Source organism: Eretmochelys imbricata, chromosome 13 (assembly GCF_965152235.1).
Source record: "Eretmochelys imbricata isolate rEreImb1 chromosome 13, rEreImb1.hap1, whole genome shotgun sequence".
Classification (NCBI taxonomy): Eukaryota; Metazoa; Chordata; order Testudines; family Cheloniidae; genus Eretmochelys; species Eretmochelys imbricata.
This window is the reverse complement of record NC_135584.1, coordinates 8,633,618-8,652,017: the sequence shown is the minus strand read 5'-3', so window position 1 is coordinate 8,652,017 and position 18,400 is coordinate 8,633,618. Positions and strand designations below refer to the sequence as shown.

Sequence of the window (18,400 nt, the reverse complement as noted above, 5' to 3'; positions counted from 1 at the left end):
CCATTCCCACGTGTTATGAAGGCTGAAGAAGCAAAACCCTTTGCCTTACCATGGCTGCCTGTGGCTGGCCGAGTGCGTGTGATGTCTCTCACCAAACCGGCAGGCACTCAATATAAGAGGCAAAATGCGACCTTGTAGGAAAAGCACATGTGCCATGTAATGTGAATCGCTTGATTCAGTGTGAAATAGTCTTCCCTTTGTTCTCTAAAATGTATCTTTTAAAATACTACTCTCCCTTTTTTACCTCTCGCAGCTGCAAATGTTTCTACGCTCTCCCTATCATCTCTGTCCCAGAGGCTAGCGCAGATTAAAAGGTGAAAAAACCGCACTCGCAATGAAATTTTCTCAGACTTCATGCAGTCCTCCCACACTGACAGAGCTCAGCAGAATGTGTGGAGGCAAACAATGGCAGAGACTAGGAAGGCGTTAAATGAATGCGATGAGAGGAGGGAGGATGCAATGCTGAGTCTAATGGGGGAGCAAACTGACATGCTCAGGCATCTGGTGGAGCTGCAGGAAAGGCAGCAGGAGCACAGACCACCGCTGTAGCCCCTGTATAACTGCCTGCCCTCCTTCCCAAGTTCTATATCTCCTCACACAGACGCCCAAGAATGCGGGGTGGGAGGCTACGGGCACCCAGCCACTCCACCTCAGAGGATTGCCCAAGCAACAGAAGGCTGGCATTCAATAAGTTTTGAACTGTAGTGTGGCCTTGTCCTTCCCTCCTCCCCTCCTCTACTACCCCACCTGGTTCTTCCCTCCTCACCCACCCCTCCCAGGCCACCTTGCGAGTTTTCCCCCTATTTGTGTGATGAATTAATAAAGAATGCATGATTTTGAAATAATAATGACTTTATTGCCTCTGAAAGCGGTGATCGAATGGGGAGGTCGGATGGCTTACAGGGAAGTAGAATCAACCAAGGGCGCAGCTTTTCATCAACGAGAAACAGAACGAACAGAATTATCATACCATAGCCTGGCCAATCATGACACTGGTTTTCAAAGCTTCTCTGATGCGCAGGGCCCCCAGCTGTGCTCTTCTAATCGCCCTGGTGTCTGGCTGCGCGTAACTGGTCGCCAGGCGATTTGCCTCAACCTCCCAGCCCGCCATAAACATCTCCCCCTTACTCTCACAGATATTGTGGAGCACACAGCAAGCAGCAATAACAATGGGAATATTGGTTTCGCTGAGGTCTAATCAAGTCAGTAAACTGCGCCAGCGTGCTTTTAAATGTCCAGATACACATTCTACCACCATTCTGTACTTGCTCAGCCTATAGTTGAACAGCTCCTTACTACCGTCCTTGTGCCTGTGTATGGCTTCATGAGCCATGGCATTAAGGGGTAGGCTGGGTCCCCAAGGATACCTATAGGCATTTCAACGGTAATTTTCTGGTCTGGGAAGTAAGTTCCTTCCTGCAGCTGTTCAACCAGACCAGAGTTCCTGAAGATGCCAGCGTCATGCACCTTTCCCAGCCATCCCATGTTGATGTCAGTGAAACAACCCTTGTGATCCACCCGTGCTTGCAGCACCATTGAAAAGTACCCTTTGCCGTTTATGTACTGGCTGCCAAGGTGGTCCGGTCCCAAGATAGGGATATGTGTTCCGTCTATCACCCCACTACAATTAGGGAACCCCATTGCAGCAAAGCCATCCAGTATATCCTGCACATTTTCCAGGGTCACTACCCTTGATAGCAGCAGCTCAGTGATTGCATTGGCTACTTGGATCACAGCAGCCCCACAGTAGATTTGCCCACTCCAAATTGATTCCCGACTGACCGGTAGCTGTCTGGCGTTGCAAGCTTCCAGAGGGCTATTGCCACTCGCTTCTCAGCTGTGAGGGCTACTCTCATCTTGGTATTCTTGCGCTTCAGGGCAGGGAAAGCAAGTCACAAAGTTCCATGAAAGTGCCCTTATGCAAGTGAAAGTTTTGCAGCCACTGGGAATCATCCCAGACCCGCAACACTATGCGGTCCCACCAGTCTCTGCTTGTTTCCCCGGGAATCAGAGTTCCACGGCATGAACCTGCCCCATTACCACCATGACGTCCAAATTGACAGAGCCCGTGCTTTGAGAGAAGTCTGTGTCCATGTCCTCATCACTATCATGATCACGCTGTCATTGCCTCCTCACCTGCTTTTGCAGGTTCTGCACATACTGCAGGATAATGCACGAGATGTTTGTAATGCTCAGAACAGCAGTGGTGAGCTGAGCGGGCTCCATGGCACCAGGAGAGCAGAGTTGCAGTGGAAGCGGTGGAGGACGATGACAGTTAGCAGTCCTACTGCACCGTCTGCTGACAGCAGTATGGCGTCTGCACGGAAAAAAGGCACGAAACATTTGTCTGCTGTTGCTTTCACAGAGGGAAACGCGACTGACAACATGTACCCCAAACCACCTGCGACAATGTGTTTGCCCCATCAGGCATTGGGAGCTTAACCCAGAATTCCAGTGGGCAGCGGAGATTGCAGGAACTGTGGGATAGCTACCCACAGTGCAACGCTCCGAAAGTAGACGCTAGCCACGGTACTCTGGATGCACTCTGCTGACTTAATGCGCTTAGTGTGGACATACGCAATCGACTGTATAAAATCGATTTCTAAAAATCAACGTCTATAAGATCGCCCTAATTTCATAGTATAGACATACCCTTAGAGAAGTCCAGCCTTCTTGCTTCAGGATGATAAAAAGAAGTAGAGACAGGCTGTTTCAGTTGAGGTTGATACTGAGACTGCTGCTTCTTGTTTGGGGAAGTATAGATGCCTAATGCTAACGGGTTGCTTGGTAAAAAGGGTGCAAGCAAACAATGTTTTTTTTAATATAGCTAAATGGATATGTATCAATCTAGGAACAAAGGCTGCAGGCCATCCTTACATGATGGGAGACTATCCTGGGAAACAGCGACTCTGAAGGAGATTTGGTGGCTGTGGTGGATAATAAGCTGAACGTAAATTCCCAGTGTGATGCTGCAGTCAAAAGAGTTAACATGATCCTAGCATGCTAAAAAGGGGAATCTCGAGTTAGGAGTGGAGAGGTTAGTTTGCCTCTGTATTTGGCACAGGTGTGATTACTGCTGGAATACTGTGTCTAGTTCTGGTGTCCATAATTCAAGAAGGATGTTAATAAATCGGAGAAGGACCAGGAAAGAGCCTGAGAAAGATTAAAAGATTAGAAAACCTGCTTTATGGGGATAATTAGTAGTTCCCAAACTGTAGAACGTTGGATGGGGTTGCAGCGATTCTTAGTGTGTGGAGGATACCATTTTGCTCTGCAGTGTGACCTCAAATGTATGGTGAGTGCAAGATCACAATGCATGAAGGTCTCCATTTAGCTCTACAAAATGGCATCCTCCATGCTGTTCGGGGCCCCGGGAGGATATAATTCATTAAAATGGGGTTGTGCTGGCAAAAAGTTTGGGAACCCTAAGATAGACTCAAGGAGCGCAATCTATTCAGCTAGCTTAACAAACAGGAAGGTTAAGGGATGACTTGATTACAGTCTGTAAGTGCTTATATGCAGAGCAACTATTTAATAATGGGCTCTTCAGTCTAGCAGAGGAAGGTCTAACACGATCCAATGGCTGGAAGTTGAAGCTAGACATCAGTTAATCATCCTTCACCCTCTAAGCTGAGGAAGTGAAGAGAGGTTAGCTGGAGCCTCTCACTGCTGATTGTCTTTCAGTGACACAGAGAGGTATTTTTTTCATAAAATGGTTTGTATTGAAGTATAGAGCCCTTTCACTTGTGCAGGCAACAGCAATCACAGGTACCCTGCAAAGGATTTTTTCTTTTGAAGGAGACATTGGTGTGGGGAAGTGGGTTAAGAACCAAACCGTTTTGCTTGTGTTTCTATCGTAGCCAGATCAAGAATTTCAAGTTTGCTCTGTGCTAGTTTTCTGAACAACCTTGGGGAAACTCTTAAACCATTGTTGTGAGCTGTAAGGGGTAGTTTACAAAGAAACTTGCAGATTTTAACTGTTAGCTTCCTGAAACAGATGATGATTTTGCTGTAAATCTAGTTTTGGACACCATAGCATTAAGGGGCTAGTCAATTTAGCTAAGGTCAGCAACAAACAAGCCTTAGCTAACGTGAATTTAATCACTTTTTTTACTCCAAGCTGAATGTTCACAGTCTTGCACAAAAACAATGTAATGGGTTTCAAGTCACATTATTTTGGTGGAAGTTTGCAGACCAACCCTAACACTAATTGAATGAGTGGGGTGTTGAATCTTTAATGCAAGTTTCCTTTATCTGAAGTGTTAGTCACAGGGGTAGGATTCTCTACCTGCTCTGTTGCCTTTGTGTTATTAGACTTTGCACAGGGAGTGGATATTGGCTCTGCAGCCCTGGTGGTGGTGGGGATTCCCCCAGCAAGCAGAGATGGTTGGTGGTACCAGGGGGCAGTTGCAATATCTTGCACCAGGAATGTCCAGCTGGTGCATAACTTCTTGAAGGCTGACTTGAAAATAAAAACAAATGAAGTTTTTTAAAGTACATTTTAGGCCTCCTTTGTGTCAAAGTAACAAGCCTCACTTCCCCCTCCCTTAGCAAATAGTGCTGTTAAAGGTGTCCTGCAGAGAACTTAAGTTTTCATTCCATACTCCTACAAGTTGACTACACAATGCGTTTCAGGATCAGGTAATAGTTTTAAGATAAGCTGCATTTTATGATCAATGTAAAAAGACAGTTCTCTAGTCCCTCCACCTCCATATTTGAGGCTGCTCTCACTTGTTTTCTTCTTTCTTCATCTAAACTGCTACTCCCTATTGCATTGTGGAGGGAGAGGAGTTTTATTTTCCAAATACAAATGCTATTGTTCCTAATTCAGAACTCATTTGTTCATTTGCCATTAAAACAATGATGACTTCTAGACTCAATTGTGTAGTGCATTGTTATGAAGTGTTTGAATTCTTCTGAAAACATGCTCTATTAAGACAGAACTGAAAGTAGACTGATAGCTTGTCTTATTAGTGTGATGTTCCATCTTCCTATTCTTTCAAGAGTACAGGTGACAGGAGTATATCAATATAGCTGTTCTCCTCTCTGAAATAAAATACCACATCACATTATATCATTTTTAAGGACACAGCTTTCAGAAGGGCAGAAGATAAAGCTGAGCTGAGCTTGTACAAGAATGGAAAAAGTAGACTCTCAGAATGAAAAGCTGAACAGACTCTATGAATGCTGCTGGAACTACAGTGGGAATAGACAGGAGAGAGAGTAGTAAGAAACTAGAGGAAAATCACAGCTCCCTTTCAGAAGGGGAGACTGGCGTTAAGTGACTGAGAATCAATCTCTGGAAAATGGGACAGTTTTATGCTTGTTGTTGCATCAGCTGCAAAAAACTTTTGCAGCTATTTAAATACAGAAAGTGGATTTATAGACTAATAGCAACCTAACAGGCAGTTCAAGACAGTAGTTTGTTTACTCCAAGTCACATTCAGATAAACAGAATTTGCATTATTTCAAAATGAGTGTCAAATGCACCACCTAAGCTAGCTCTAGCATGTTACACGCTTTCACAACATTGAAGTGTTATGGGGCCTGCTCTGCTGATAGCCCAGATTTGTTTTTATTATAGAAATGACTTTGTCAAATATGACTTCTAATCTAGATTACCAGGTATGAGGAACTTTTGTAAAATTAAAAGCATTGTCAAATGAGAAAAAGAATCACTGAGTTGGGCCTGTCTGTTATGGCTTTACAATTCTGCTACGAGATAGCAATTTAGGATTATAAGCAAGCCAGGTTGCAGGAGTGATAGTGGGAAATATTCTTGTTCAATAATTATCAGTGGCAAGGTTCAATAAATAAGAATGGTGTGAATATACCTTCGTGTCCTTTAATAGATTACTAGCACTCTTTTGTAACCAGCTGCATAAGCCTAGTTTAAAATCCAAGGAACAAGTAGATTTATTTAAATAAAAAGCTTAAAAAAAATCAGTAGGTTTATTTTATGTCTCAGAGGGGCACAGTATGTGTGAGTCAATGGAACGCCTACATCTCTGTACAGAATAACCCATGATCTGAATTAAAAACAAGCAGCTATGCCATTTGATTTCATTCATCATGATGTTTTCTTCTGTTTTTTCTTTTCATTCTCTTCCTTTTCTTTTTCAATTTCAGCAACATACTTCTCAATTTCTTCAGGACTTAAAATCTTAAAAACAAACAAAAGAGACCATAGGTGACCCTTAAGATACCAACAGAGACTTTATTTGAATGTGAAAGATCTACTTCTGATAAGAAAATTAAATCCATACTGTAATATTGTGCAGGGGCGAGGATCTATCTGTAAGCAAACACAAAGGCAAAAGAAGCTTCCAAAACTACAAGGCACGTTGAGAGTATTTGTATTAGTTAGAAATACAATTCTGCAACTGCCCTGAGTCTGCAACTGCCCTGAAATGCAGAGCTGCTGTAGAAGTCAATGGGAATTCTACATGGAGAGCAGCAAAGAAACAAGCATCAGAGGAGCAGTGAAGGTGAACAATATTATTAAAACGACAACAGTTACCTTGAGCGGCTGATCTCTTCTCATAACGGCCAGCTCTATGTTTTTCCCACCTGACTGTACAACCTGAAGTAGCCAAAGAGTTGAAAGGTTTAGAATGAGAAATTCTATTCCATATATCAATTCTGATTAAGTCTCCCTAAGAGAGTCACTGATGGGAACTTTACATTTCTCTTTCCATTAGCTCAGAGCTGCATATTTCATTACAAATATTAGCACTGCAAAATAATAAGCTTCTTTAGTCTACTGAACTGTACTCCACCTCAGTGCATAGATTATGTACACTTGCACCAATTAGAAGTTCCTTCAGAAGTCCGAGGGACTATGAGTTGTAGGGTTATTCGTTCAGTTCTAAGTGCATACAACCGAACACAAGGAATAAGCTAGTGCACATGGCTTAAGTATGTTCAGAATGAATATGTGCGCCAATATCCAAAGCTTAAGTCTGATTTTTAAAAAATTATTCTTCACAAGAAAACTGGTAGATTCTTACGCAGTCCTGGTAAAAATCGGTTGTTTAGGAAGTGTTTTGTAGCTCAATCTACAGCTCAGTATCTAGTGCCCTCAGACTAGAATGGAGAATATCATTTTTGATAAATTCTAGAAGTTATGGTGAATGAACTGGATAGACTTGAGAAACAGCAGCCTACACACACAGGAAACCATCAGCAGGTTGTTGAATCAGACTCACTTCAAGAAGAGCCTTGATGACAAGTTTAATGGTCAGATCATCTGTTTCAATGGCTTCATCAGTATAGTTTTTCTCCAGGAATTCACGCACAGACTTGGCTCCTCTCCCAATGGCATTAGCCTAGAATAATTGCAGAAAATGGTAGATACAAGTTTGGGGGGATTTAATACTTTTTAAAGTACACTTCATAGAGAAAATACAAACAGAAAACTATGCAAATACCCAACAGACTGCATACCCTGTTGTGCGTATAATGATCGCAAGACTGGATTAATAACCATTCAGAAGATTCAACAGCCTACTTGATAGTATCATTGCCACTCACCCACGTTAAAAAACAAGTGAAGCCAAGATCACTATTAAAAAAAGGGCTGGAAGATACTTAAACACCACCACATAAGCATGTGTGTGTTTTCAGGAGGATGGGGTAAGATTTCCAAAGTAAAGTTTTATTCTGTGTGCTGCTAGCCCTACTAAATTTTGGTCACTACTTTTAAGTCTCAACTTTAATGGGGGGGGGGGGGGGGGGGGGAATATGAAAATCAAGTATTTTTACATATTAAAGTGGGCATAAACATGCACAGTACGTAGTTGGTGCTAAACTTTGTTATTTTACCAAAGTGTGATGATTTTTGCTGACATTTTCAGGCAGAAGATAAAAAAAACTTACAATTCACATAGTATCACAGATGAGACACCTATTAGACATGGAGTATTCAAACTTTTCTGTCCCTTGACCACATTTTAACAGACATTCTGTTTCTGTCTAATGGACGTATTCTCTCCCATTCACAGTTGGGCAGACCACCTCCATCCTATCTGTAATCACCTGACATCTACAGTATTATATTTGTTGCTGCCTTAGAACATTTTTGCAGCGGACAAGCTAGCACCATGTCAACAGACAGCTCTCCACTGGCTCTCAGACACACAGTATAAGAACTACCAAGTCCATCTCCCAGCAAGATATGATCTCCCCAGAGGATAAATTAGCTGCTGAATGACATTTCATTTAATCTCAGCCAGGAGACAGAGTCAACTCACCTTCCAAGCATGGTAAGTGCCAGAAGGGTCAGTCTGATAGAGCCTGGGAGTTCCATCGAAGTCAAATCCCACAATAAGTGCAGAAATCCCAAAAGGTCTGCGGCCATTACTTTGAGTATATCGCTGATGAGAATCAAGACAGAGCTTATTTCAGAAACTTCTCTAAAAAGCATATGGATTTCTAAACTAGTAATTGTATAAAAGTTGCATAAAAAGACAGTTTATCGTAAGTATTTCCTATAATTTGTTACTGGGACCTTTTCTACCCTTGTTGAGGTTTCAAGATAATATTTGCTTGTACTGCAGGTCACCCATAAACTAAAGCAGGTAAGAGGATGGTTCCAAAATAATAGCCTTTCTTAGATACTTCTGAATTAACTAGTACCACGTTAAAAAAAAAAAGATATCATTGTTCTTGTTTCATGTTAAAATATTCAGAGGTATCTAAGAATGTACCTTGTGTAAATTGATTAGCAGATGTGATGGTCACAGAGAGAATGCAAAAAAAAAAAAAGCAGCTTTACTAATATGTATTGACATGACTTAGAAGACCCATTAAAAAACCCCCAAAAGACATGGAGGTGAAGCTGAAACATGCTGATTCTTACAGAACAGTAACTTTTGTGTTAAGTCCAATAGCTGCCAAGATCCCAAGTCTCTCAGAATTTAGATACTTTGTGATGAGAAGCAGCCTACTCCACAGCTAGTGTTGCTTCACTATGTTAAAGAGCACCCACATTCCATTTCCATCAGTACAGAGGCCCAATCCTGTTTTCTTGCCCAATTATTTTGGCAGGAATTTGGGCCACAGGTAAAGTTTTTAAAATATTTGAATTACTTGTGGCACCTTAGAGACTAACAAATTTATTTGAGCATAAGCTTTCGTGAGCTACAGATCACTTCATCAGATGCATTCAGTGGAATGCATCCGATGGAAGTGATCTGTAGCTCACGAAAGCTTATGCTCAAATAAATTTGTTAGTCTCTAAGGTGCCACAAGTCCTCCTTTTCTTTTTGTGAATACAGACTAACACTGCTGCTACTCTGAAACCTAAAATATTTGCGTATCTGTCAGAATGAAAAATAATTACACGTGAGATTATTCCCTTGCGGTAAAATAAGTCTAAAATAAACTTTCATAGAAAGAATGTAAACATGTTTTGCCTTTCTGATATGTAAGAGCTTACACTAAAGATGGACCATGCATAAACTGGACTCTTACTAAATAGTGGAGATCAGAGTTTAACGCATTACGAAGAGATTAAATAAAAAATGCACCATGGAATATACTACTTGTCCATTTTGATACTGTATTTAATTTTAAATTTAATAATACACTAGGAATTTTTTAATGTATTTTGTAAGCGTCTTAATAATGAGGTCTCACAACAGTGTTCTGCTAGTAAATCTTGGCAAGCAGGAGAAACCAATCTATGTGAATTAAAGATTGCAGATCAGCATGTTTCTACTGTTAATACATAATACGAGAAGTGCAATAATGCTGTCCCAATGAGCACAAATTAACTTTCTGCATTTGCCCATCTTTGGGAGAAACCAATGACAACCGTTTCTCCCCTTTGCCTGAAGCTAAAGTAGTAATATCCAACGAAGAGATTCTGCTCTGTTATCCTGGGTTTTCACTAGTGTAACAGCAGAATTTGGACCAAAGTCAGCTTTTATTTACTCACTGATTCTCTGGCACCATACTGTATTTTTGCAATGAATAGAGAAACAGTACAGAGAGTTGTCTAATATACCTGTTTCAGGCTTGCGATGTAACGTGTGATGTATTCCACGGTGACAGGATCCTCCACAGTAAGTCTATGGCTTTGACACTCCACACGAGCCCTATTTATAACTATTCTGGCATCCGCTGTGAGCCCTGCAATGATAATATGATTCACTATGTGCTCAAATGTGTATTTAGCACCAGATAGATAAATAAGATAGACAGTCCTGTCCGAAAGGGGCTCATAATCTACATTCAGACAAGATGGATGGGTAACAAAAAGGGGACATGGGTCACGATGACAAGATCATGTCGTTACTTAGGCTTGTCATGAAGGTACAGTAATTTCTGAGTAGCTAAGATGTGAAACCAAAGTTTAATTTTAGTTTTTATTTTTCATGCTTGTGAATTAGAGACAAATGCTCGAACAAGTGTCCAGAAGATTTGTTAGCAAACTATCAGTAGTCCAACTAGTAACAGTTTAGCAAAATGTCTGTCCTCAAAAAGATTTCTGCTATATATACTGTAAAGATTGCTTATATACTGTACTGCCTCATAATGAGCACAGGTGACAGATCCAAATTAATCTTGTCCAGTCCTCTTGGTTAGAGGTAAAGTTTGATGCTACTGTTGCCCTAATAGGTATATAGGATTAAGAACTGTAAAAGTTAGTTTGCAAGTATGACAGATGTGTCTAAATCTAAAGAGGAATACCTTGGCCTACAGATTTGGATATCTGTACTAAGAGTAATAATTTACAACTGTATAGTATTTTAGAACAGTTGTGTTACTAACAACTTTCATTGTCCAAGATGAGTTATGAAAAATAAGCAGCATAAGTAATAAGTCAAAATTCTTTCATTGTCAGTGTAAGTCAATTAAGTCACTTTCAAGTTCTTAGTGTTGCAAGGTTAGAGCGTCAATCATTGTAGGCAGAGCCATTCATTTAAAATGAGTCTTTTTAATTCTGAACTTTGGTTTTATAATAGCTTGTAAAATTTAACCTTGGTCGGATTCAAATGGGGAGAGTTCCTTTAATTTAGCCTGTTAATATACATTATGTCCATTTTATGGATGATCAAATAATGTTTACTTTATCTCCATTTGTTCCTCGCTCCTCACAATGCACACTTCTGCCAAAGCTGGAATTAAAATACAGGCATTCCCAGTTTTCACCCTCATGTTTAATCCATTGCATCACACAAGCTCCTAACATAAGGATATTTTCCTCATTAAATTGCTGGTTCTATAGAATTACCCTTTAGGCATTCTTATTCAAAGGAAATAAGTAAACAACTAAATATAATCCCTCCTCTTCTCCTCTCCACCAATTGCCCAAAGGAACTTGATTTTCACCATTCATAAACCCTATCCAGTATAGCAATGCTCCAATAACTACCTTTTAATTCCAAAGCCTGTTCCCGGCTTACTAGAGGAGTATTTAATAGTTCAACTGTCAGAAACTGCATACCTGCAAAAGCCATGCAGACATTGTCATCAAGGGCACAGATCTTCCTCACAGTTCTTTCATCTTGAAGTTTTGCCATAGATTTCTTTTCCACACCAAGAACAACAATCTCTTTTCCTCGTACTCCAACCTTCAATGCATTCAAAACCAATGACAGTTAAGATACACCCAACAGACCTCTGATAGGTATAGACTTTTCTTGAAATGACTACAAAAGTATTAATTCCATTTGAAGCTTCAAATGCTTTGCTCCATGTTGTAGTCTACAACAAATTGGAAATTAACTGATATTAGACAAAAAAAGAACAGGAGTACTTATGGCACCTTAGAGACTAACAAATTTATTTGAGCATAAGCTTTCATGGGCTACAGCTCACTTCATCGGATACACAGAATGGAACATATAGTAAAAAGATATGAAAAGGTGGAGTAAGAGGCTAATTAATTAAGATGAGTTATTATCAGCAGGAGAAAAAAAACTTTTGTAGTGATAATCAACATGGCCTATTTAGACAGTTGACAAGAAGGTGTGAGGATACTTAACATGGGGAAATAGATTCAATAGGTGTAATGACCCAGCCACTTCCAGCCTCAGATTATATAAAACAGCAGAAATTGGCAAGCGTGAGGCTTTATCATGAACATGCCACAGAATAATTCTCTGAGCATACATTAGTGTTTGTAATGTAGTTGCATCTTTATACTTAATTCCAAGATGAATTAAGAACACTGTTGCTGCCGTAACTGAGTATTTGTTACGGTAGTAAGTCAGAGCCAAATACAAGCTGTTGCTCCTCAGGTCCAAAACATACTAAGATTGTTGCATAGTCCATGGTCCTAAGCATAAATGCAGCTCATCCCTACGTTGCTTCTTCTATATACCAAACTCTTAGATCATCCTGTGCACTCCTTCCCCCACCCCCCCTTTCCCAAAGTTAGGAAAACAGGCTTTTTTTTTAAACCCATATTCCCACTGCTTTTCATACAGGGGACTGGAAAATTTCGTTCTTTCTTAGCAGTCTGATTTATGATGTTCCAGTAGATCTTGCAACGTTACCATATTACAGATTATCGCGTAACGAGAGCTGCAGCCAAGATTACATTGGACACTTCCACATTCTCATTACTTTCTGAAATTCTCCTTTGGGCTTGAAGTTTGTTATGCTCTTCCCAAATGCAAATATTTTGGAAAGTGATCAAAATTGTCCAGCTGTTTTGTTATTGCCGAGTTAAAGAGATGCACAGTTTTTCAGTGTTGTCTTTTGCTAAACAATAACCCACACAGTTAGAAAACTACATTAAGTAATTAAAAACTCACTTCTGTACACCCAGTGGGACAATTCTACACCTGAATCACTGTTGCCCTAAACTTTGAAAAGTGGCAACATTTTGCACCCACTTTGCACTGGTGTAAATAGCTATACAAGGTTCAGTGTTCTGGTGAATCAGGCCTTCCATTTTTTTTCTATTGCTGTCACCCTGAACAATTTTACACCCTGCACCTTTTCCCCAGATACAAGGCTACCCAGCTAGTTCAATCTTGTAGAAAATAGCGTGTAGCCAAAAAGGCATGCAGCAGCTGTCAGAACTCATTCCTCCACACACCATTTGCCTCAATGACTTGTAATGACTTACTGGTTTGGGGCTCAAGTTTGTAGTAGTATCACTGCCAGATACAACTATTCAATAAAATATGAGCGCCCCAATGTATTTAAAATAAGTTTGTCATCAGATAATTTTTTAGATACAGATTATCTACTTTACAGGTGCATTACAGATAAGGGCTTTTTTGGTAAAGTGCCAAACACACCTATGTCACTGTATAGGTTAGTATTATACACTTTGGCACAAACAAACTCATTTGGGATTCATTTTTAAAAGCATTTAAAAGCAAAAGAATGTCTATTTCATAATTTCCAGTTTGCAAACAGACACCACCATCAACTTGCATTTACACAGCACTTCATGTTTTCAAGCAGCATGGACACTCAATCATTGTGAAGTAGGCATTATCCCCATCTTGCAAGTGAGGAAATGGAATCAGGGATGTTTATGTGCCCAAGGCCGCATAGCAAGTAAGCAGCACAGAAAGAAGAATTCATGAGACCATGCTTTGAAGTGTCCCTAGCCTCTGTTTGCCAGAAGCTGGGAATGGGTGACGAGGGATACTCGAGGATTACCTGTTCTGTTCATTCCCTCTGAAGCACCTGGCATTGACCACTGTCCAAAGACAGGATACTGGGCTAGATGACCTTTCGTCTGACCCGGTATGGCCATTCTTACGTTCTAGAAGATCTTTGCTCCCAACTCCCAAGAGCAATCTTCTAGTAACTTGCCATATACAATGGGCTCCTGCAGACTTTATGCTGGCAAACTCCCATTAGACGTCAGTAGTTTTATTATTATTGGAGCAAGGTTGGACCCTGTGCTCTGGTGTGGAGAGATTTTACTGACTGGATAGTAGATCATTTCAATTATATTCAATTTTCTTCCCAAGATGAGGAATTTTGTTTCTATTATATTTAGAACTCCAGCATTTTTTTAAAGCTCTCTCCTTCAGAGAGCTACAGCCAAAGGGGCTCTGCCTAGTGGGCTTTAGTACACAGACCAGCCCACACTACACACGCTATGGCAGTGTCAGACACCCCCCCCGGGATGCCAGCTCAGTCCAGCTTTCTCTAGTGGGAGACAGGGAGCTGCAAAGTCTCAAAGGCCAAACGGTAGCTGGTCACCCAGCTCCTAGGTGTGCCAGTGTCCTGGGGAAAGAGTTATGGGGCGGGGGCTTCCCAAGACAATGGGCTCTGATCGCAGGAGCTTCCTGTCCTACATCGCCCGCCCGCCCGCCCGGGGGTGCATCCACCACATGCAACCACTGCCAGGCGTGTTCTCCCCACTACTGCCCCAATTCCCCCCACACCTCCAGACATCCCCATATCTCCCCCTCCCCTCAGGCCCCTCTATAGCGCCCAGCCCCTTTCCCCCCCATCTCCCCCTCCCCTCAGGCCCCTCTATAGCGCCCAGCCCCTTCCCCCCCATCTCCCCCTCCCCTCAGGCCCCCCACTACTGCCCCCGGCCCCTTCTCCGCACCACCCATCCCTCAGGCACCCCCATCTCTCCACAGACCCCCCCGCTCGAGCCCTGCCCGCGGGCGCCCCCTCCACGCTCGCCCCGCGGCCCTCGGAGCGGCGGCCATTCCCCGAGGCGAGGCGGCGCGGCCCAGCCCCGGCCCCGGCCTTGACTCACCGCCGTGGAGCCCTTCTTCACCGCCTCCTGCGCGTACTCCACCTGGAAGAGGTGGCCGTCCGGCGAGAAGACGGTGATGGCCCGATCGTAGCTCATGACTCCGGCCCGCCGCTTCCCCGGGGCCCGCCGAGCTGCCCAGACCGGAACCAGCCGCCTCCCTCCCTCCGCTCAAAACAGCACACTCATCCCCCGCCCTGCCGCGCGCGCCGCTTCCGGAGCCGCGCCGTGCGCGCCGCACGCCGAAGGCGGCCCTTGCGCCAAATGTGTAGGCGGATCTCCATCCTGACGTACGTCCTTGGCAGGAGGATCGCAGGCAACCCGGAATGCCAGGCGTCTTGCCTACGTCGTTGGCGTACCAAGTTGCTGTCAGCCTCCCCTACGCATTTGACGTATGCACTAGGCTGATCGTGGGGTCTGTTTCCCCCCACGCGCTTGGCGTACCCTGCTTCTTTTCCTACGCACTTGACGCACTCGGCCGCTGTTGGCAAAGGCAGAAAGATGCTGTTCGCCTGCGACAGGAAACCCAGCAGCAGGGATGCACCATGTGCAGATCAAAGGGGAGGAGGGGAAGAGGGGGGGACAACTCGGTTGCCTTTACTCCTCCTCCCCAAATCTCAGCAACTGGCTCCCCACCTTGCTTTGGGATCAGGGCGAGGGTGGTGCATGCAGGCTCGTGGTGCAGTGCCCCTGGCTCATTGCAGGGCACAGATTGTACCATCTGCGCTGGCTCCCCTCCCCATGCACTGCGGAGAATCTTTGCACAGCAATAGCAGCCAGATAATAACAATATTATTAGAGCCTAGGAGCAATATATTATAGACACATTAAAAAACCCCACCATGTCGGTTGCCTTTGCTTCTGCTCGCCCGAGAGGCAAAGGGGAGGTCACCCAGCAAACTATCCAGAAGGTAAAAAAGCATGCTTTTATACAGACAAGAAATGTTATTTATATATCCCCTCTGTGGTGCTGTGGCTGGGGAAGGAGGCTTAATTCTAAAGTGATCATGAAAACTAGTGAATTTGCAAGGGTTGGGAAGATGGACAGCTGGAGGGGGGAGTAGGAGGAGGAACAAAGCAAAGGTGTTCAGATCACTGCAAAAACAGAGAAGGGAAGCAGCCAGAGAAGGATCTGCAGAATAGAAAATTCACTGCATATTATCTTTCGTGATTGCGAAGAAAAAAAATGCCAGGGATAAATTGCAAGCAGGGATCTGCAGATTTTGGACCGCATATAAGCTCTTAACAAAAAAAAAAAAATTGTCTCAGTGAATTGACAAGTTTTTTTTTTTTTTTTAATGGTTGCAGGATTTTAATCTTTTAAAATATGGAGGGAGGTACTGAAGTGTTGCAATAAAGATGCTCATTGCCATCCTCCAAAGGTTTTTTATTAGGAATTGCAGTTGTTCATGTATAATGTTTAGCAGGTAAAGGTTTTAAAGGATTTTCTCTGCGGACTCAGCCTGGGTTTCGTCTGGAGGCCAAAGCTGAGGGTACCGACTTTGGAAGTTATGATGGGTGTTTGTAAGAAAATAACAGAAGGGTGGGGAGATACATACTTACCCTCACTAACCTGCCACCTGCCTGGGATGAGATACTGGTGAGATAACTGTAAATAATGGAAGAGGTGTGGAGATGTCAATATAGAACATGTCTGTGCCCTCGGTCTGGTTTACTTAAACAGTACCTGTAATTTCTAGTTCCACTGTGTATTTTATGTCATGCTTTGCTCTGCTTTAGAAATGCTGGCTGTGCAGGAGTTTGTCTAGTCAGTGCAGTGGAACTAAGGAATAAAGGTCTAATATGGCTCATTTGTAAATTATAATGGTGAACACACTCACGCACAAAAGATGTCAGAGCTAAGAGAGTAATCAGTTGCTCATCAGCATTTCTTCCAGAGCCAAGCGATCATCTGTTGTCAGTTTTATGAATTATAGGGGAATTAATCTCAATGGAGGATATGATCAAAGTACGGGAGAATTAAGGCAAGACAAACTACCTTAAAGAGAGTTAAGAGCCTGGTGTACATCTGTAAATACCAGGAGATTCAATCTGAAATTCATCCCCTTGTGTCTTTGTCTTGCCGCACATGTGATATTGGGATCACATCCACTTACTTTTAAATGCTGAAATATTTAGGCACTAGCGGTTAAGGATGGAGTTTTATCCTTAACTCTGGATGTTTGTGTATTTAAGATAGACTTTCACAATTCATTTAATGTAGTCCTTTTAAAATGACTTTTGATTAATTTCCATGAAAAAGGACAATTAAAGAATTTTCATAATTCTCTCAATTTTCAAAGCATTGATATCTTGGAACTGAAATCTATTTTGTTTCAAATATAAAAAATACTCCCTCTATCAGGTACACTCAATGACCTGTTACTTTAGGATTGCTCATGTATGCTGAGCTGTTGAATTGTTCATGAATGTGGAACAATTTTCTTTTTCAAAAAGCACTGAAGTTTTTGTCTGGAAACAAGCACATAAATAACTCCGTGGGCTTTATAATCATAGATTAGAAGTCGGGGTCAAAACTAATTGTGGGACACTAACTTTAGGAATCCACAACAGTGTTCTCTTTAGGAGTCAAAATTGTATACCAGTTAAATAAAAAAAAATTCACAAAAATGCACAATTTTTACTTGTATGTTTAAATACATAAGCAACTAATTTTCATCATACATGTTACTAACTCAATTTCAATGGCTCCTTCAAAGCCTTTACTATTCCAATACTACATTACTTACACAAAACTTTCTTTGAAGAAAGTGAGACTTTTTGAACCACTAGGATTGCAGAATTGGTGATTGTGTACCTAGCATTAGCTCATGAGCAAGGCTGGGCATTGACGTTAACCCTATATGTACTCCCGTGCAGCTGAGATCAGAACCTTGTCCTTTTTTAATGTAGTAACTGTCAGGACACCAGAACTATTCCCTATTCTTTTTGCAATGAGCAAAATGGATTTAAATTTATTATCGCACACAAAGAGCCCTTTTATTAGTGCAGCAAGCTTTTAATGTATCACCGGAGTGCCAGTACTGGATATGAACACACATCCATAGATGAGACTTGATCTCTAAGCCTGCTTTCCTAGATGTGAGTTTGCTATCAGCTGAGACATTTATTAGTGATACTTTAAAAGGTTTTCTCGCATCCTATAAGATAAGTAATGTTTTTCAGTAAAGTAACCCTCTCCATGCTGCTCTGCAGAACTCTGTTTTCTATTTTCCACCAATTCTGCACTGGGAATTTCTGCATCATGAATGCAGAATATGAAACAAAGAGCTTCACTGTGAATCAGACAGGAGTATTTTGCTCATAAAGATTCTGTGCCAAATCCAGGTTCCCGTGTGTGCATAAGTGCATACTAGAAAACGTAAAGGAGAAATGGAAAAGGAGTACTTGTGGCACCTTAGAGACTAACCAATTTATTTGAGCATGAGCTTTCGTGAGCTACAGCTCACTTCATCGGATGCATCCGATGAAGTGAGCTGTAGCTCACGAAAGCTCATGCTCAAATAAATTGGTTAGTTTCTAAGGTGCCACAAGTACTCCTTTTCTTTTTGCGAATACAGACTAACACGGCTGTTACTCTGAAACCTGTAAAGGAGAAATGTGGATCATGTCTACCATGACTCTGACTGCTCCCATTACCTTCCGGGAGGTAGGTACACCCTGAAAGTCTGCCACATCAGGATACAACAG

At 42.1% G+C, this 18,400-nt stretch overlaps 2 protein-coding genes across 3 annotated transcripts in view; one reads left to right on the top strand and one right to left on the bottom strand.

Moving 5' to 3' along the window:
- Positions 1 to 5,938: 5,938 nt before the first annotated feature.
- On the bottom strand, positions 5,939 to 14,884 carry PSMA7 (proteasome 20S subunit alpha 7). Its single transcript, XM_077831787.1, has 7 exons — positions 14,693 to 14,884; positions 11,453 to 11,579; positions 10,010 to 10,134; positions 8,253 to 8,375; positions 7,209 to 7,328; positions 6,521 to 6,583; positions 5,939 to 6,163 (listed from the first exon to the last, which is right to left on the bottom strand). The coding sequence occupies exons 1-7, from the start codon at positions 14,786 to 14,788 to the stop codon at positions 6,071 to 6,073; spliced, it is 747 nt and encodes a 248-aa protein (XP_077687913.1). The 5' UTR covers positions 14,789 to 14,884; the 3' UTR covers positions 5,939 to 6,070.
- Positions 14,885 to 15,531: 647 nt separating this feature from the next.
- SS18L1 (SS18L1 subunit of BAF chromatin remodeling complex) overlaps positions 15,532 to 18,400 on the top strand; it is a 32,044-nt gene continuing 29,175 nt past the window's right edge. For both annotated transcript variants that reach the window (XM_077831914.1, XM_077831915.1), the window contains exon 1: positions 15,532 to 15,600. In XM_077831914.1, the coding sequence (XP_077688040.1) occupies positions 15,532 to 15,600 (69 nt within the window). The remainder of the gene's footprint in view (positions 15,601 to 18,400) is intronic.

Coding starts and splice junctions, on each gene's coding strand:
- PSMA7 (XM_077831787.1), bottom strand. CDS start 14,788: ATGAGCTACGATCGGGCCATCACCGTCTTCTCGCCGGACGGCCACCTC. Junction 8,376..10,009: donor ACATCGCAAGCCTGAAACAG/GTATATTAGACA, acceptor GATTCTCATCAG/CGATATACTCAAAGTAATGG. Junction 6,584..7,208: donor TCATCAAGGCTCTTCTTGAA/GTGAGTCTGATT, acceptor TGGCTACTTCAG/GTTGTACAGTCAGGTGGGAA.